We start from the raw sequence: 13,022 nt of genomic DNA on the forward strand, positions 1-13,022 counted from the left end.
GGCCATATATCCACATTAACTCATGTATGTAAACTTTGCGTTTATATAATGGAGAGATTTGATAGATTCTAAATCCTAACCTCAATGACTGGGTAAAGGCAGTCAGATTCTTTGCTGTACTAAAATTATCAGTATATTTTGATCAGTTGATTTGTGATTGTGGTGAGGACTCATAGCTTGGGGCACAACGCATGTACCATCAACGCTACGTTATTTTGCTGAACAGTTACCAAGCTCAATAATGTTGTCAATGTTGTTTTGCAAACACTTGAAAACTGAATTCATTTGATATATTTTCCAATTCCCATTCAATAATCAAGCTATTTTAACTTATGATGAGGCACTGTATTCAAATTTGATTTTTTCATCAGAAGTTGAGCTAACTTAGCTTACAGAAAGAAGTATTTCTTACCTTTACCTTTCCCGCATTGCCATTACAGAACTTATGAATGAAATATGCAGATAGGACCCGTTCTATATATTGCTTGTTCAGAGCATATATGCGTTGAGATCAAAGTCGGTTCTCAAAGACATGATTGACCTCATCCCTCAATCTTTGATATAGAACTTCAAGAACAAAATTAACAGCATATCATAGTTTGGCATTTGAAGCCAAGAGAGACTGAATCTTCTCAGAGGCTGCTAGGCCACTTAATATAGCACATTCTACATTTGGGCCTAAACAAAAATCCCCACAAACTGCAATACACATATCCTCATCCACCAAACATCTTTCTTCCATTGCAATGTATTCTTTTGGGAAGGCACTACCCCTACAAACAAACATTAAAACGTTTAGTAGAAAATATAGAAATAGAAGATAGATGGGATGTTGTCAAGCGTGAAAACACCAAGATTCCATTTAGAAAACCCATTTTACATTTTCTTGTCAGCAAATAAAGATCATAAGCAGTATAAATACATAAAAAATAATTCTTAAAGCAGTCATACCATCGGTGAGCTTTAGCAAAGATGGGGAGAGGCATGTCTCCAATAACCTTGAAATGCTCGAAGCACGAGTTTGCAATGCTCACCAAAAGATCATCAGAAAGTTTGCCCAAACCTGTTCTATCGATAATATCTTGGGCATATTCTGCTGTTGATTGAAGAACCCAACATTCCCTGGAAAATAGAAAACAGTCACCTATCAAATCAAACAGCACATACAAGAGATTAGTCAACTTGATACTCGTATTATATTTCCAAAAGCACATTTTCAGTACTGCCTATTTTTTAGAGGCATACTTCGAGCAAAGCCATTGTTCTGAGAAGCCTAGTCTGAAAAGTTATTGCAAAACCTCTATATTTTTCGTTCTCTTATGGTTTTTTCCCAATAATGTTAATTCATCACTACATTTGCAAATAACAGGACATGCCTCATAATATTTCCTCATTAATTAAGATGACTATTCCCTTGTGTAGGGAGGAATTAATACCCAGCTGAGAGCTCGTCTCGACCAGGTTTGCTAGAATCACGGGATGCCCAAGCTAGCACTTTAGATCCAGATATTGCAAATCCATCATAAGGTATCTGTTCAAAAACTAAGATTCCCTCAATGTACAAACACATGTAAACGTTACATAACAATCACATGAACCTATCTACATCTCTCACAATATACAAACTCATAACAATCACATATACAAAGCTATACACAAAACAATCACATTATAAACTAATCATTTTTTATTACATAACAGTTTTTGTTTACCGAAGTCAGACGCTCTGGAAATGCTAGCATGATAGCAAAGCTGGAGGAGGAAGTCACACCAGCTACTTTTTCCATCAAACTTGGTACTCGAGCTCCAGTTACAACCCACATTATTTCAAAATTTTATCAATAAACCTTCCCATGTATAAATTACTATATGTGCATGTATTTGTTCAGATGAGAGATTATGAACAAAACTTCAACAAAATGCAAAGCATAAGTACACAAAAAGGAGCATATATAATAATATATGCTTTCTTTTTCATGTTTATTAATCCAACGAAGATGAATATATTATTGACCACTACTGTTAATATTTCATCATGATCATTTCTTGTTTTGTTTTTTGTGGTTTGAAACTTTATCTCATACCAAGGGTTCATCATCATGAAGAACATTATGAATGTATTACAAACGAGAAGAAGAAGAACAGACAGAAGCAATACACAAAGGTGGAGGTACTTTATTCTGGATGAAGAAGCGTGAAGATGCCATGTTCTTGTCAGTTGCGATGACTGCTTCAAATTTTCCTAGCTCTTGCCCATCCTTACCAGACAGAATCCACTTTCTATGCTCTTTTTCCCATTCCATGTTCATAACCGTGACCCCAAACCTCGATTGAACTCCTAATTTTTCAACATTCCCAATGGATCATCAACGACTAAACTTGATAGATTAACAAGGGAAACATGGGGTTGAACTAAATACATAGATTTCTTTACAATCCATGATTGCATGCTCATTTATAAGGAATTCTTGGTCTTCAATGAATCATGGATTGATTTCCACATAATCACTTTCATGAAGGAATATCATGAAGTAAGATTATGATCCTATGATGGTAGTTTTCAAGACTAAAATCTCTGGCTTCAAGGAAAACATGTCTGTTATCAATCATCCTTCTCCATTAATATAAGAATAAAAAACATGTATCATGGTATTCTACCTTCTAAAATACTAAATACACTAGCATGATTATCGCATAAAATTTATAATATCGTAAGCTATTATATCTCTCCATAATCATTGTGACTCTTCCATCATAATAGAACTGTATTATATCATGGCAGGTAATGGTATCACTTTTAGAAATGAATCCTTCCATAGCAAGACATTGGGGGTGGCATGCCAATATATTTGGCTTTGCTCCATTATTAGGTATTTTCTATCCCAAACTTCTCAAAGAGTATTGATTATTATAATCTCTTTCTAGATAAGCTACTAACATCATCTTCATACCTGGTTGTCGTGATAATGCTTGACAAATTGCATTCATACCCGGAATGCCGACATATCGCTTTTTCATTACACCCTGTTAAGCACGGCAAACAAGTATCAGTCCAAAGATGTAAAGAAAACTTATGTAAATTTCTTTTAATAACAGACATGAGTGAAGATACACACAGAATCTTCGACAAATATTTTCGAACTTGTATCATATGTACCAAATTTTCCTTTCCATTCCGCAATTATCCCCATACCCTCCCAGTTTTCAACTAGCCTTTGCACATTTGTATCTTTAATCGTAATATATTGTGTTCCATGATCAAAGTAATACATTTTTCCATCACCGCTTCTTTCTCTGTGTCATATCATTAAACAATATCATGAAAAATACACCCAAATTTCCAAAAAATGCATCATATTATCATTGGGAAAAATATCAGTTAAAGTTAGAGCTTTTTATGAAATATATTAGATTTGTCAGCCATGTAACCAAGCCATTAATCCAGGTCTGAATTTAATAGAATTTTCCCACTTGAAATTAGGTTTGGAAATGCCAATGCTGACATGTATTTTAGGTCACATACATGTTTCGATATTTAGATGGGAAGTCAAGCTTTGTAATCAATTTACCAAGCCAAATTGTAAGTTGAAGCTGTATGAAGCTGTGTAAAGCAGTTATCATTCAATGTCTAAATAAATTATCAGCCACTGAAAATGATTGCGTGGCAAGACTATTTGTGACACATCAACCATTAAAAATGCTGATTGAGCAGGTAAACTTGAAAAATAAGTTTCTTTGAGTAATTTCCATAAAATTGGACATCATCTGTCCATTTCTTTCTCTTCGAAAAAGAAACATTTTGTGTCAAGAACAGATAGCAATTCATAGGCACAAAAATGTATGGAAGGATAACGCAAAAGGCACAACAATTTAAAAATAACGACAGGAAGGATGCACACTATAGGATAATGGCAGAAAGAAGCATGACAAACATAGATTAATAGAAGAAAAATGCATAACAATTATGAAAATTTACAGAAAATGATACTAATAAACAAAACAAGAAAAAATATCTCATATATGAGAAGGCTTTCTAATGGAGTTTAAAAATAATATGTGAATAGTAATCATAGACTTAAACTTCCTTGAGACAATTCCTTTTTCATATCTCAAGTTTTTTCACGGATTCAACAAAAACAAATGTGAAGAATATCCATAGACTTAACCTTCATTGAGATTTTCTTTTTCATATCTAGAATGGGGTTTTTCATGGACTCAAAAAAGAAAATGGGAACAATAGAATTCACTTTCTTTTTGAAATTTTTTGTATATATATTTTCATGTATCAAGAAAAGAATATATGACTTTTTTCCATATCTAAAATAGGTATTTTCATGGATTCAAAAAAGGAAATGTGAGATAATATGCATAGACTTAACCTTCTTTGAGACATTCTTCCGCCAGCACCCCGGCCTGAATCAAAAACCATAACAGAGACTCCTTGTTCAGCTAACCGAGACGCGCACACAAGCCCAGAAACTTCGAAAATAGAAAGAAAATGATATCAGATAGATCAAACTGCCAAAATTTCATTGAAAATTCAATATAAAATGGCATCAGAAAGTTCAAAACTCGTAATACCATAGAAAATGAAAAACATAAACCTGTGTCAATTGCAAAATCAAAAGGGTAATATAGACATGAAAGCTCATATAATGTCATTCAAAATACAGAATGAAAATGAGCACCAGAGAAATCAAATATCTAGTAATGTTACAGGAAATGGTAGATTGATAATAATAATAATAATAATAATACAAAAGGAATATGATACCAGGAAGATCAATACTTTACATCATGCCGCAGAAATTTAAAAAAAGAAGAAGCAATGGAATGAGAGAAATTCTCTATTTCAGATCAAATATACGAGAGAGAAAAAAAGATATCTCTGTTACGAATTACATAAGAAAAAAAAAGTAGAGATCTTTCTGTCAGGATGATTTGATGAGAGAAAATAGACCTACCTCCTGCGCCCACAATTGCGATCATTTTCTCGGCAGCAACAGTTGTTGAGGAAGCCATTCTATTTCTTTCCTCTTTGATGAAGACGGGATGATAAAAGAAGAGAGCTGAAGGCGAAGGAAGAAGAAGGGGGGGGGGGGGGTACCTCAATTTATTTTTAATTCTCAGGGATGCCCCTCAGATTTCATAAGGTGCTTCCCTCTTCTCCAAAGGGATGACGATCGGCAATGAAATGGAATGACTGAACTCCATCGCCAAAAGAAGCGGGTTATTGTCTTGAGGCCTTTGGGGATGACTCTCCGATGCATAGGGTCATAATGCCCAAAGATATTCAAAGTTTTCATAAACCATAATGAACTGTCATTACGATCAGCGATCCAATGGGAAGACTTGACTACATGGCGAAAAGAAGTTGGTTATTGTCTTGAGGTCTAGGAGATGACTCTTCAATGGATTGGGTCATAATGTCCAAAGAGATTCGAAGTTTGTTTGGTGCTTGAGCTACATGCCCTTGGAATGGAACTCCTTCTAGCACAACCCCATATAAGGTGATGGACTTGGGATACTAGATTTTCCACGGCATCATCATACCCTCCATGTTACTTTATTGCACTTTTTCTTTTGGGTCTTGATGAAGTACATATGCCCAATGGATTGTCGAATTTGTATCATTAATATAATGCATTCAACAAATACGTTTGTGAATCACGTATGTATGTTGTTAAGGTTTGGATTTAATTGTGCTCTGTATCTAAAACCTTCTCCTAGTTATAGTTTCATCATCGACACTATCAAGATTTAGTCTTGGACTCTTGAGTGTCTAATTACATATTTTAGATATGGCCAATTACATATATGAGATTTCAAACCATCAAGGACCAGTTGGCCATGATTGATTGGTCGAATAAGTTGCTTAGGTCAGAACAGGGAGAAGAGAAAATGGGATTTGGAACCTCGACTGTTGCTCTTTGAGATCATTATTCTGGGAACAAAACCACATTCCCAAACTAAATAGTTATTTCCTTAGACAACTACGAACATGGGGTCTTGATCCACCTTTAGGGGAAGTGACCTCAAACCACCATGCGAAATCATCTAAAGCCTAAAATCATTTTTGCGTTGCCATAAAATGTGAACCAACAACAATGGCTTTGGGCAAAATAAGAATTTGTTATAAAAAAAGGACCCATACTTGCTTTTGAAGTGGACCAACTACCAACATGGCTTGTTGATGGCTTTTAAAGAACCTTTGAATGTTAATTAAAAGAAAATCATATGAAGCATATAAAACAATTAATATACTCTATGGATGTATTCTATGTATATTAACCTATTGAAGCAACACATTGGGCGACAAGCAAAAAATTCTAGAGACATGGTCAAATACGGGTGTTGTTAGATCATCTCTCGCTCTAGTGAATGATGGATATCACTTACTTATTGCATGCTCAACAAGAAGTATGATGACTTATTACACGGGCATGATGATTTAAGTATCATTCTCATATCACCACCAATAAGGGGGGACCACAGGTTTATGTGCTTGCATTATTTACATATAAAGTGTTTTTATTACATGGTGGTTACCCCCTTCTTTGGAAGGAATCACATCCTTTATATGTTTATTTGGGTCCATTGGTCAAATTTGGCCTCCTTATGGATTCTCAAAATGTATTCTATTATGGTGAAAAACATTATTACTAAAAATGCTATTGCACAAGATTTAGTGTCCCTGGCTACATCAATAGCGGGCACAGGGTACACATCAAAATGCCAACATGCATGAAGAATACCCCACCAAGGAGAGAGTTGACATACTAATACTCACTCTAACTTCCACATATATGCCTTAACTCCACATCTATCATCAAACATCAAAGCATTTCGATAAATATAATCCCAAATTCAATGAGCAATTAGACATTATATGACAGACAAGGACTATCTTTCAACAAACAAAGTTTGCTCCAATAAACAAAATTGACATACTAATACTCGCTCTAACTTCCAATAGATATGCCTTAACTCCACCTCTATCATCAAACATTAGAGCATTTCGATAAATATAATCCCAAATTCAATGAGCAATTAGACATTATATGAAAGGACAAGGACTGTCTTTCAATAAACAAATTTGACATACTAATACTCGCTCTAACTTCCATAGTTATGCCTTAACTCCACATCTATCATCAAACATCCGAGCATTTCGATAAATATAATCCCAAATTCAATGAGCAATAAGACATTATATGAAAGGACAAGGACTATCTTTTAATTAAATCATGAAAAAAAAAAAACTTGTTTGTTCATGCAGAGTTCATCGTAACAGTATGCCTAAAACAAGGGGGGGAGATTTTCTATATTTAGAACCCTAAAACAAAACCATGGCCTTTTATGTAAAAAGGAGAGCTTCAAAAATAAATATTACTTTAAAGATACACTCATCTTTCATATGCCCCACCTTTCTCCTAGGTTCAATACTTGGATGCCCATACATTAAGCCCTATGGCTTTGTACCACTGCATGATTGTCATGTTTGGACAACCTTAATCCTCGTAAAGGGTTGTCATACTATAATTGGTTATTACCTATATGACTTTGGATATTTGGCACCAAGCTCAGGAGTTTATGGTTTAATTGATCATAAGCGGAAGAGTGTTGATCCTTAAGCCAACTCGATCCAATTGCTTCACAATTCGGTTCTTTTGAACACAAATATAATGTTTGGCCCATTGGTTTGGGTTTCGTGATCCATAAACTCGAAAACTAATATATTGGGCACATTTTCAAAGGTTTAGCCCATTCATACTTCAATTAGTCATAAATATGGTATGGACATAACCTTATGTATTAATTGCCCAGGTATTTCGTACTTGGAGAAGAATGATTCGAATAGACATGGATTGGTTCTATATTTGGCGTGTACATAATCTAATGTGTTTGTTCTCTAGATCTTTCATTGTTGGAGAAGTATGATTTTGATATATGCCGTGTTTATGTTCTTCACCTAGTTAAATACCATGGATTCCTTTGTGCAATTACTTCTTAGTTCTTGCATAATATTTAGCCAAAGTGGCCAATGAAAGTATGGATTGAAATAAAACAATATTCTTGTCTATTGCGCTAAAAGAGTGACTATGATCCATCAATCACTATCATTATAGACAATCATAATAGCATTACGAGGGGGGGGGGGAGGGGAGAAGGACATGACATTCTAATATGGATACATACCTATCATTTCTGTTGAATACCAAGCATGCTATTTTCTCGTTTTATCGTTTACTCAAATTGCACAAGTATGGTGTAAAATGACCTAGGATTTATTGATATGTGTAGGGATAGCTACCTTATTTTGTAGTGGTTGATAATAGTTTACTTTACTCTATTACCTTGCCTCGTAATAAGAGAGCTTTCAAGAAGAGTATGGGACTAACCTCATCACATCAAAGTTATGATCATATCGTGTAACTCTTGTCTAATGTGGGACATCAAATTTCAAAGTTTGTGCATTGCACCATGTTTGTATGTTAAGAGACTCTAAAATCAAGGCTTTTTTCTCTTAGAAATATTGAGATCATACACATTAGTTTGGTTGTTAGTTACATGGTTAGATGTCAAATATGGCAATTGTGCACATTCATTAGTATTTTAATTATGTGTATGGTTAGACTGTCTCATTGACAAGTTGCTATAACTAGAAAAATTACATTCAAATATAACTTCTAAACATGAAAGAATATTTGAGCCACACAATCTAATTTCCATTATGATTATTCCATTTATCCCTTTGTATGTTAGAACTACAAGCGGATCTTGATGAAGGCAAGTTCAAACTGAGAAACTAATAAAAGAAAGGATGTTTTACAAAATTTATGGTATACAAACTAGTGCTTATGTGAATTCTTTCAATGGACTTTGCCCGATTGATGCAACTAACACATAATATCATCATGTTACTTTCAATTCAAAAATATTTTTTGGCATTCATTGATGTTGGATGTTTTTGCTTCTTGAATGATTGAATAACTCCTTGTAAGATGAAGGCATAAAACAAATGAGTATGAAGATATGTAAATTGTAGGGGTATAGGATGCAAGAATCACATGCAATCATAATGAAAAGGAGCACAAAGACATGATGAAGTAATTACTTGAAGCTATCACTGAAAAGCCTATATCCAAGTTATTACACACATGTACATACTCATGAAGGATGGAGGGTGGCTTAAAATGCATGACTTGTATGTTATGGACATATCTTTCTACAAAATTGTGTAAATAGTCATATTATTTCAACAAATTTTTAAAAAAAGACATTGAATGGTGGAAGTGAAAATGTTCAATTGTTCCAAATAGCTCCTAGTTATCTCATTCACTAATGTTGTAAAGTTGATAATATTAACATGTAACTTCTTTATTTTCCCATTTTCAATCAAGAAAATATATTGACGTTATCCAAGTATGTAAAGAGAGTGTAATGCCATTTAGCATATAAGAAACTTGGAAGCATTCAGCTTTGAAAGTTTGTGTGGCCATTGTGCGAGACACATAGAAAGTCACTTTTTTCAAAGTTTTTTCTTAGATTTTATGCTTGCATTGCATGTAACCCAAATGAGTGGTACGATACCAACAAAAAGTGCAAAAAAGTGAGTAGAACATTCTTATGGTTAATAGATCCTGTAAATGTATGCACGCCACAAGTGAGTTTTCATTGTTTTCGCAACCAAAAGGAAGTTTGGTGTGATGCATGTTCAATGATGTAAGATCATGGAAATCTAATGTCAATTGCATGAACTTGAAAAGGTAAATATCCTATTCATGAATAGTGAGTATTTGAATATATCATTCAATCTAAACCGTGTTTTTCGTTGGCACATGTTTGTAACCATAATTGGGTGGGATGTGGGCGCACTTTGTATGGTAAAGGTCATAGCAAAGTATTGTTATCTATATCAGAGGCTCATCAATCTTGATGACAAGCATGATTGCAAGTGGTGGTATTACACAAGGAAGTACCAAAGGTTGTTGGCAGTTGAACTATGAGTTTGTCCTGTGAAGGGTAACACACAAGGTTTCCCCAAAACATGCTAGGCATGGATTAGGAGAACCCTGAAACTTGTTGGGCACAGTCCAATAATCCAAAACCAAGCTTTCGAATTTGGTTGCATACTCGATCCGAGGTATTCTAATGCATTGTTTGAGAATTCGCCCTGCATGCACCCACATTTGTTGAGCACGTTAACGAGAAGATAAACCAAATGCCCACAAAAGAAGTGTGTAACTGAATGAGAAGACACCACATGAATGAGGAACCCACCACTCCCCCCCCCCCCCCCAAAAAATAAAATAAAATCACTTGAGTGTGTGTGTGGAGGAAACAAGCCAAAAATGGAATATGAAAGAAAAAAAGTCGTGTTGCTTTCGTGCATTGTCTTTGTTTTTTTCCTCCAAAACTATAAATTTTTGTCTCTCTCTCGATACTGGTATTAGATTTTGTCTCAATTCACCAGAATTGACTTGTTCCCCCCCTCTAAATTTAGAGATCTACTTCCAAATTTAGGGATTCCTCTCTAACTATATTTGACCCCCTTACCCTCTAAATTTGGTGTTAATTGAATTCTCTCTCTATATATATAACAATCTCTCAACACACAACTACATGCATATATAATATGTGACTGTTATGAGCCCCCAACCCTTGATCTTATTAGTCGAATTCTTAATCATGATTAGCCATCGCAATTAAGCCCAATCACAGCAAATTAGCACCCCCCACTACCCGACGCTAATCTTCTTCTCATCAGCATTAATATTAATCTCCACCATGCCTACGTTCCCTCATCAATTAAGCTCCTCTAGTGAGTCTTCTGGGAATGACAGAATCTCTAGGGGGGCTTTTGCTCCTCAGGGATTGAATCGAATTAGACGAAGAAGAAGAAGAGCCGAGGCATTCTCCGGAGAATGTGGATCTGAATCTGAAGCTTTTCATGAAGATCAGAGAAGATTGGATGAAAGAAGAACAAGAAGAAGGCCTAACAGTAACTATCAAAGATGTGAATCAGAATCAGAATCAGAATCAGAATCAGAATCAGCATCTTTGGATGGAGATCAGAGAATCTCGGATGAAAGAGGGAGATTACAGAAGAAGGGAGATTCACCCGAATCTTCAGCTTCGGTACTGGATGTGAAGATCACTGGGTTCCGAAGAATGAAACGCATCAAAAAGGCAGGGAATCCATTGAATCTTTCGATCAGCATACGCTCGGATGCCTTCATGATTAGCATAAATTACCCTACGGAATCAGCTCACCACAGAATCAATGGCGGTGGGTTAAGGAATCATGAAGAAGATCAACACAGTAACGGCGGTCATCAAAGTAGTGAGGATTGCGCTAAGGCAGCGAGTGATCAATTGACGGTGATATCAACGCCAACTGGGAAAGACTATGAGATACCAAGACCTCTGGTTTGCCCGCCTGCCCCTCGCAAGAGGAGATTCAGGAACAACACATAAAAAACGATGTCAAGGGATGGCACCATGGAATCCAATACCAAGTATTTGGCTGCAATCATCTCAACAAGTCTGTACCATGCAGGGTTTCAGGTTTTCTAGGGTAGCTTAGGATGTTTTGGGAGAGAGAATGGTGTTTTAGGGTTTAGTGGAGGGTTAGCGATTCCTAGGGTTAGATTGTGATTACTGATAGGGTTTAGGATTTAAACCTAGCTAATGACTACTTGCTTGAAGCTCGATTGCATTCGACTCCGAGACATTATGGCCCTAATTCGATATTTGTCGAAGCCACTCTGGACAGAACCAAGGAATGTATCCCCCCCTCCCCCAAACCCCAAACCCTAAACAAAACAAAACAAAAAAACCCAACCATCCTTGAGCTTCGCCATCTCATCGATGTCAAGGCTTAGTTGTGATGATCTTCTTCGGAGGTTCCGAAACATACCAATGAAACTGAACACCGTTGCTCTGATTCTCGGTCTCAATTGATGACCTTAGATACTCTTCGTGTTCCTGAATCGTGGTCATCTCTTCGATGTTCTGGCCATAATTTGTGATCATCGCCATCAAGACATTTTCTTGTAACCACCAAGGCCCCCATTCTCTCAGACACTAACATGTGTGTATGTATCTGAGCTCCCCTTGCTTGTATCATGAAATTCCTTCTTGAAGACCTTGTTGAATTTTTTTTGAATTTTACATCAAAGAGTTTCATTACATAACTGCTAAGCTTCCTAGTCATGGGTGCTTGGTATTTGCTTGGAATGTCAATTCATATGAGCTTTTGAAGTCAAGGAAAGACACCAATTTTCTTTTAGTTTGGCGTATGTTGTCTCCCAAATGTTGTTGCTATTTAATCTACTGAACCTAGTTAAGTTGCATCATATGGTATGTATCAAGAATTGTTAAACTCTAGATTGCCATTAGAGAAGCCTTGCATTATTACAAGCTTTAGCTAATGATCATATCATGCGTCTATACGTGATAACATTTCAAGGCTGAGGAGATGCGAGAATTTGTTGTTGTTGCTTCAGGGCTGAATATTAACTTTCGTGAATTTGTTCTCGTTTCATGTATTGATTGAGATATAAAAGAACATAATCAATGTATTGACAGAGATATAAAGGAACTTGGGTGGTGAGGGTGGATAGTGAATCATGTGGGGATTTGTTGATATCTAGGCTATCCAATTGGGATGGAGGTTTCACATGTTTAGCTTATTAATTGGGTGTTCAAAAGGCTTGAAGAGAAGTTTATGTATTGGTGGTCCCAATCTTGGTCTTTTCATGTAAACCTAAGGTGGTGGAATTTATTATTATACCCATGGTTCCTTGTTATCTCATGTTATTGCCATGGTCAAAGAAGACTATTGAGAACGTGACTGTAATTTAATGCCGTAGTTGTTTCTATAGAGAAACGGGAAATGTAGTATTTCTTGGTTCCCATGGAATCATAATTTTATTCCTAAACGACTTGACATAGTGACGAAATTGAATTTATATGATCACACAATGGCTTGGAGGGTTTCTTTGCTTAGATTTCTA

At 35.7% G+C, this 13,022-nt stretch overlaps 1 protein-coding gene across 2 annotated transcripts; it reads right to left on the reverse strand.

Moving 5' to 3' along the window:
- Positions 1–348: 348 nt before the first annotated feature.
- Positions 349–5,086, reverse strand: LOC147868693 (FAD/NAD(P)-binding oxidoreductase family protein). 2 transcript variants are annotated; one of them, XM_087322395.1, is made up of 9 exons: positions 4,965–5,086; positions 4,380–4,479; positions 3,117–3,294; positions 2,952–3,024; positions 2,159–2,338; positions 1,713–1,804; positions 1,437–1,531; positions 952–1,122; positions 349–773 (listed from the first exon to the last, which is right to left on the reverse strand). In XM_087322395.1, exons 1-9 carry the CDS (start codon positions 5,020–5,022, stop codon positions 593–595), a joined length of 1,128 nt encoding a protein of 375 aa, XP_087178521.1. In that variant the 5' UTR covers positions 5,023–5,086; the 3' UTR covers positions 349–592. The 2 variants fall into 2 exon arrangements, with proteins under 2 accessions (XP_087178521.1, XP_087178527.1); XM_087322401.1 differs by lacking the exon at positions 4,380–4,479 and having other exon boundaries at positions 4,965–5,057.
- Between the last annotated feature and the right edge of the window lie 7,936 nt (positions 5,087–13,022).

This window comes from Azolla caroliniana, unplaced genomic scaffold (assembly GCF_043228905.1).
Source record: "Azolla caroliniana isolate FFs.n. ecotype wild unplaced genomic scaffold, voAzoCaro1.0.p SCAF_1, whole genome shotgun sequence".
Taxonomy (NCBI): Eukaryota; Viridiplantae; Streptophyta; class Polypodiopsida; order Salviniales; family Salviniaceae; genus Azolla; species Azolla caroliniana.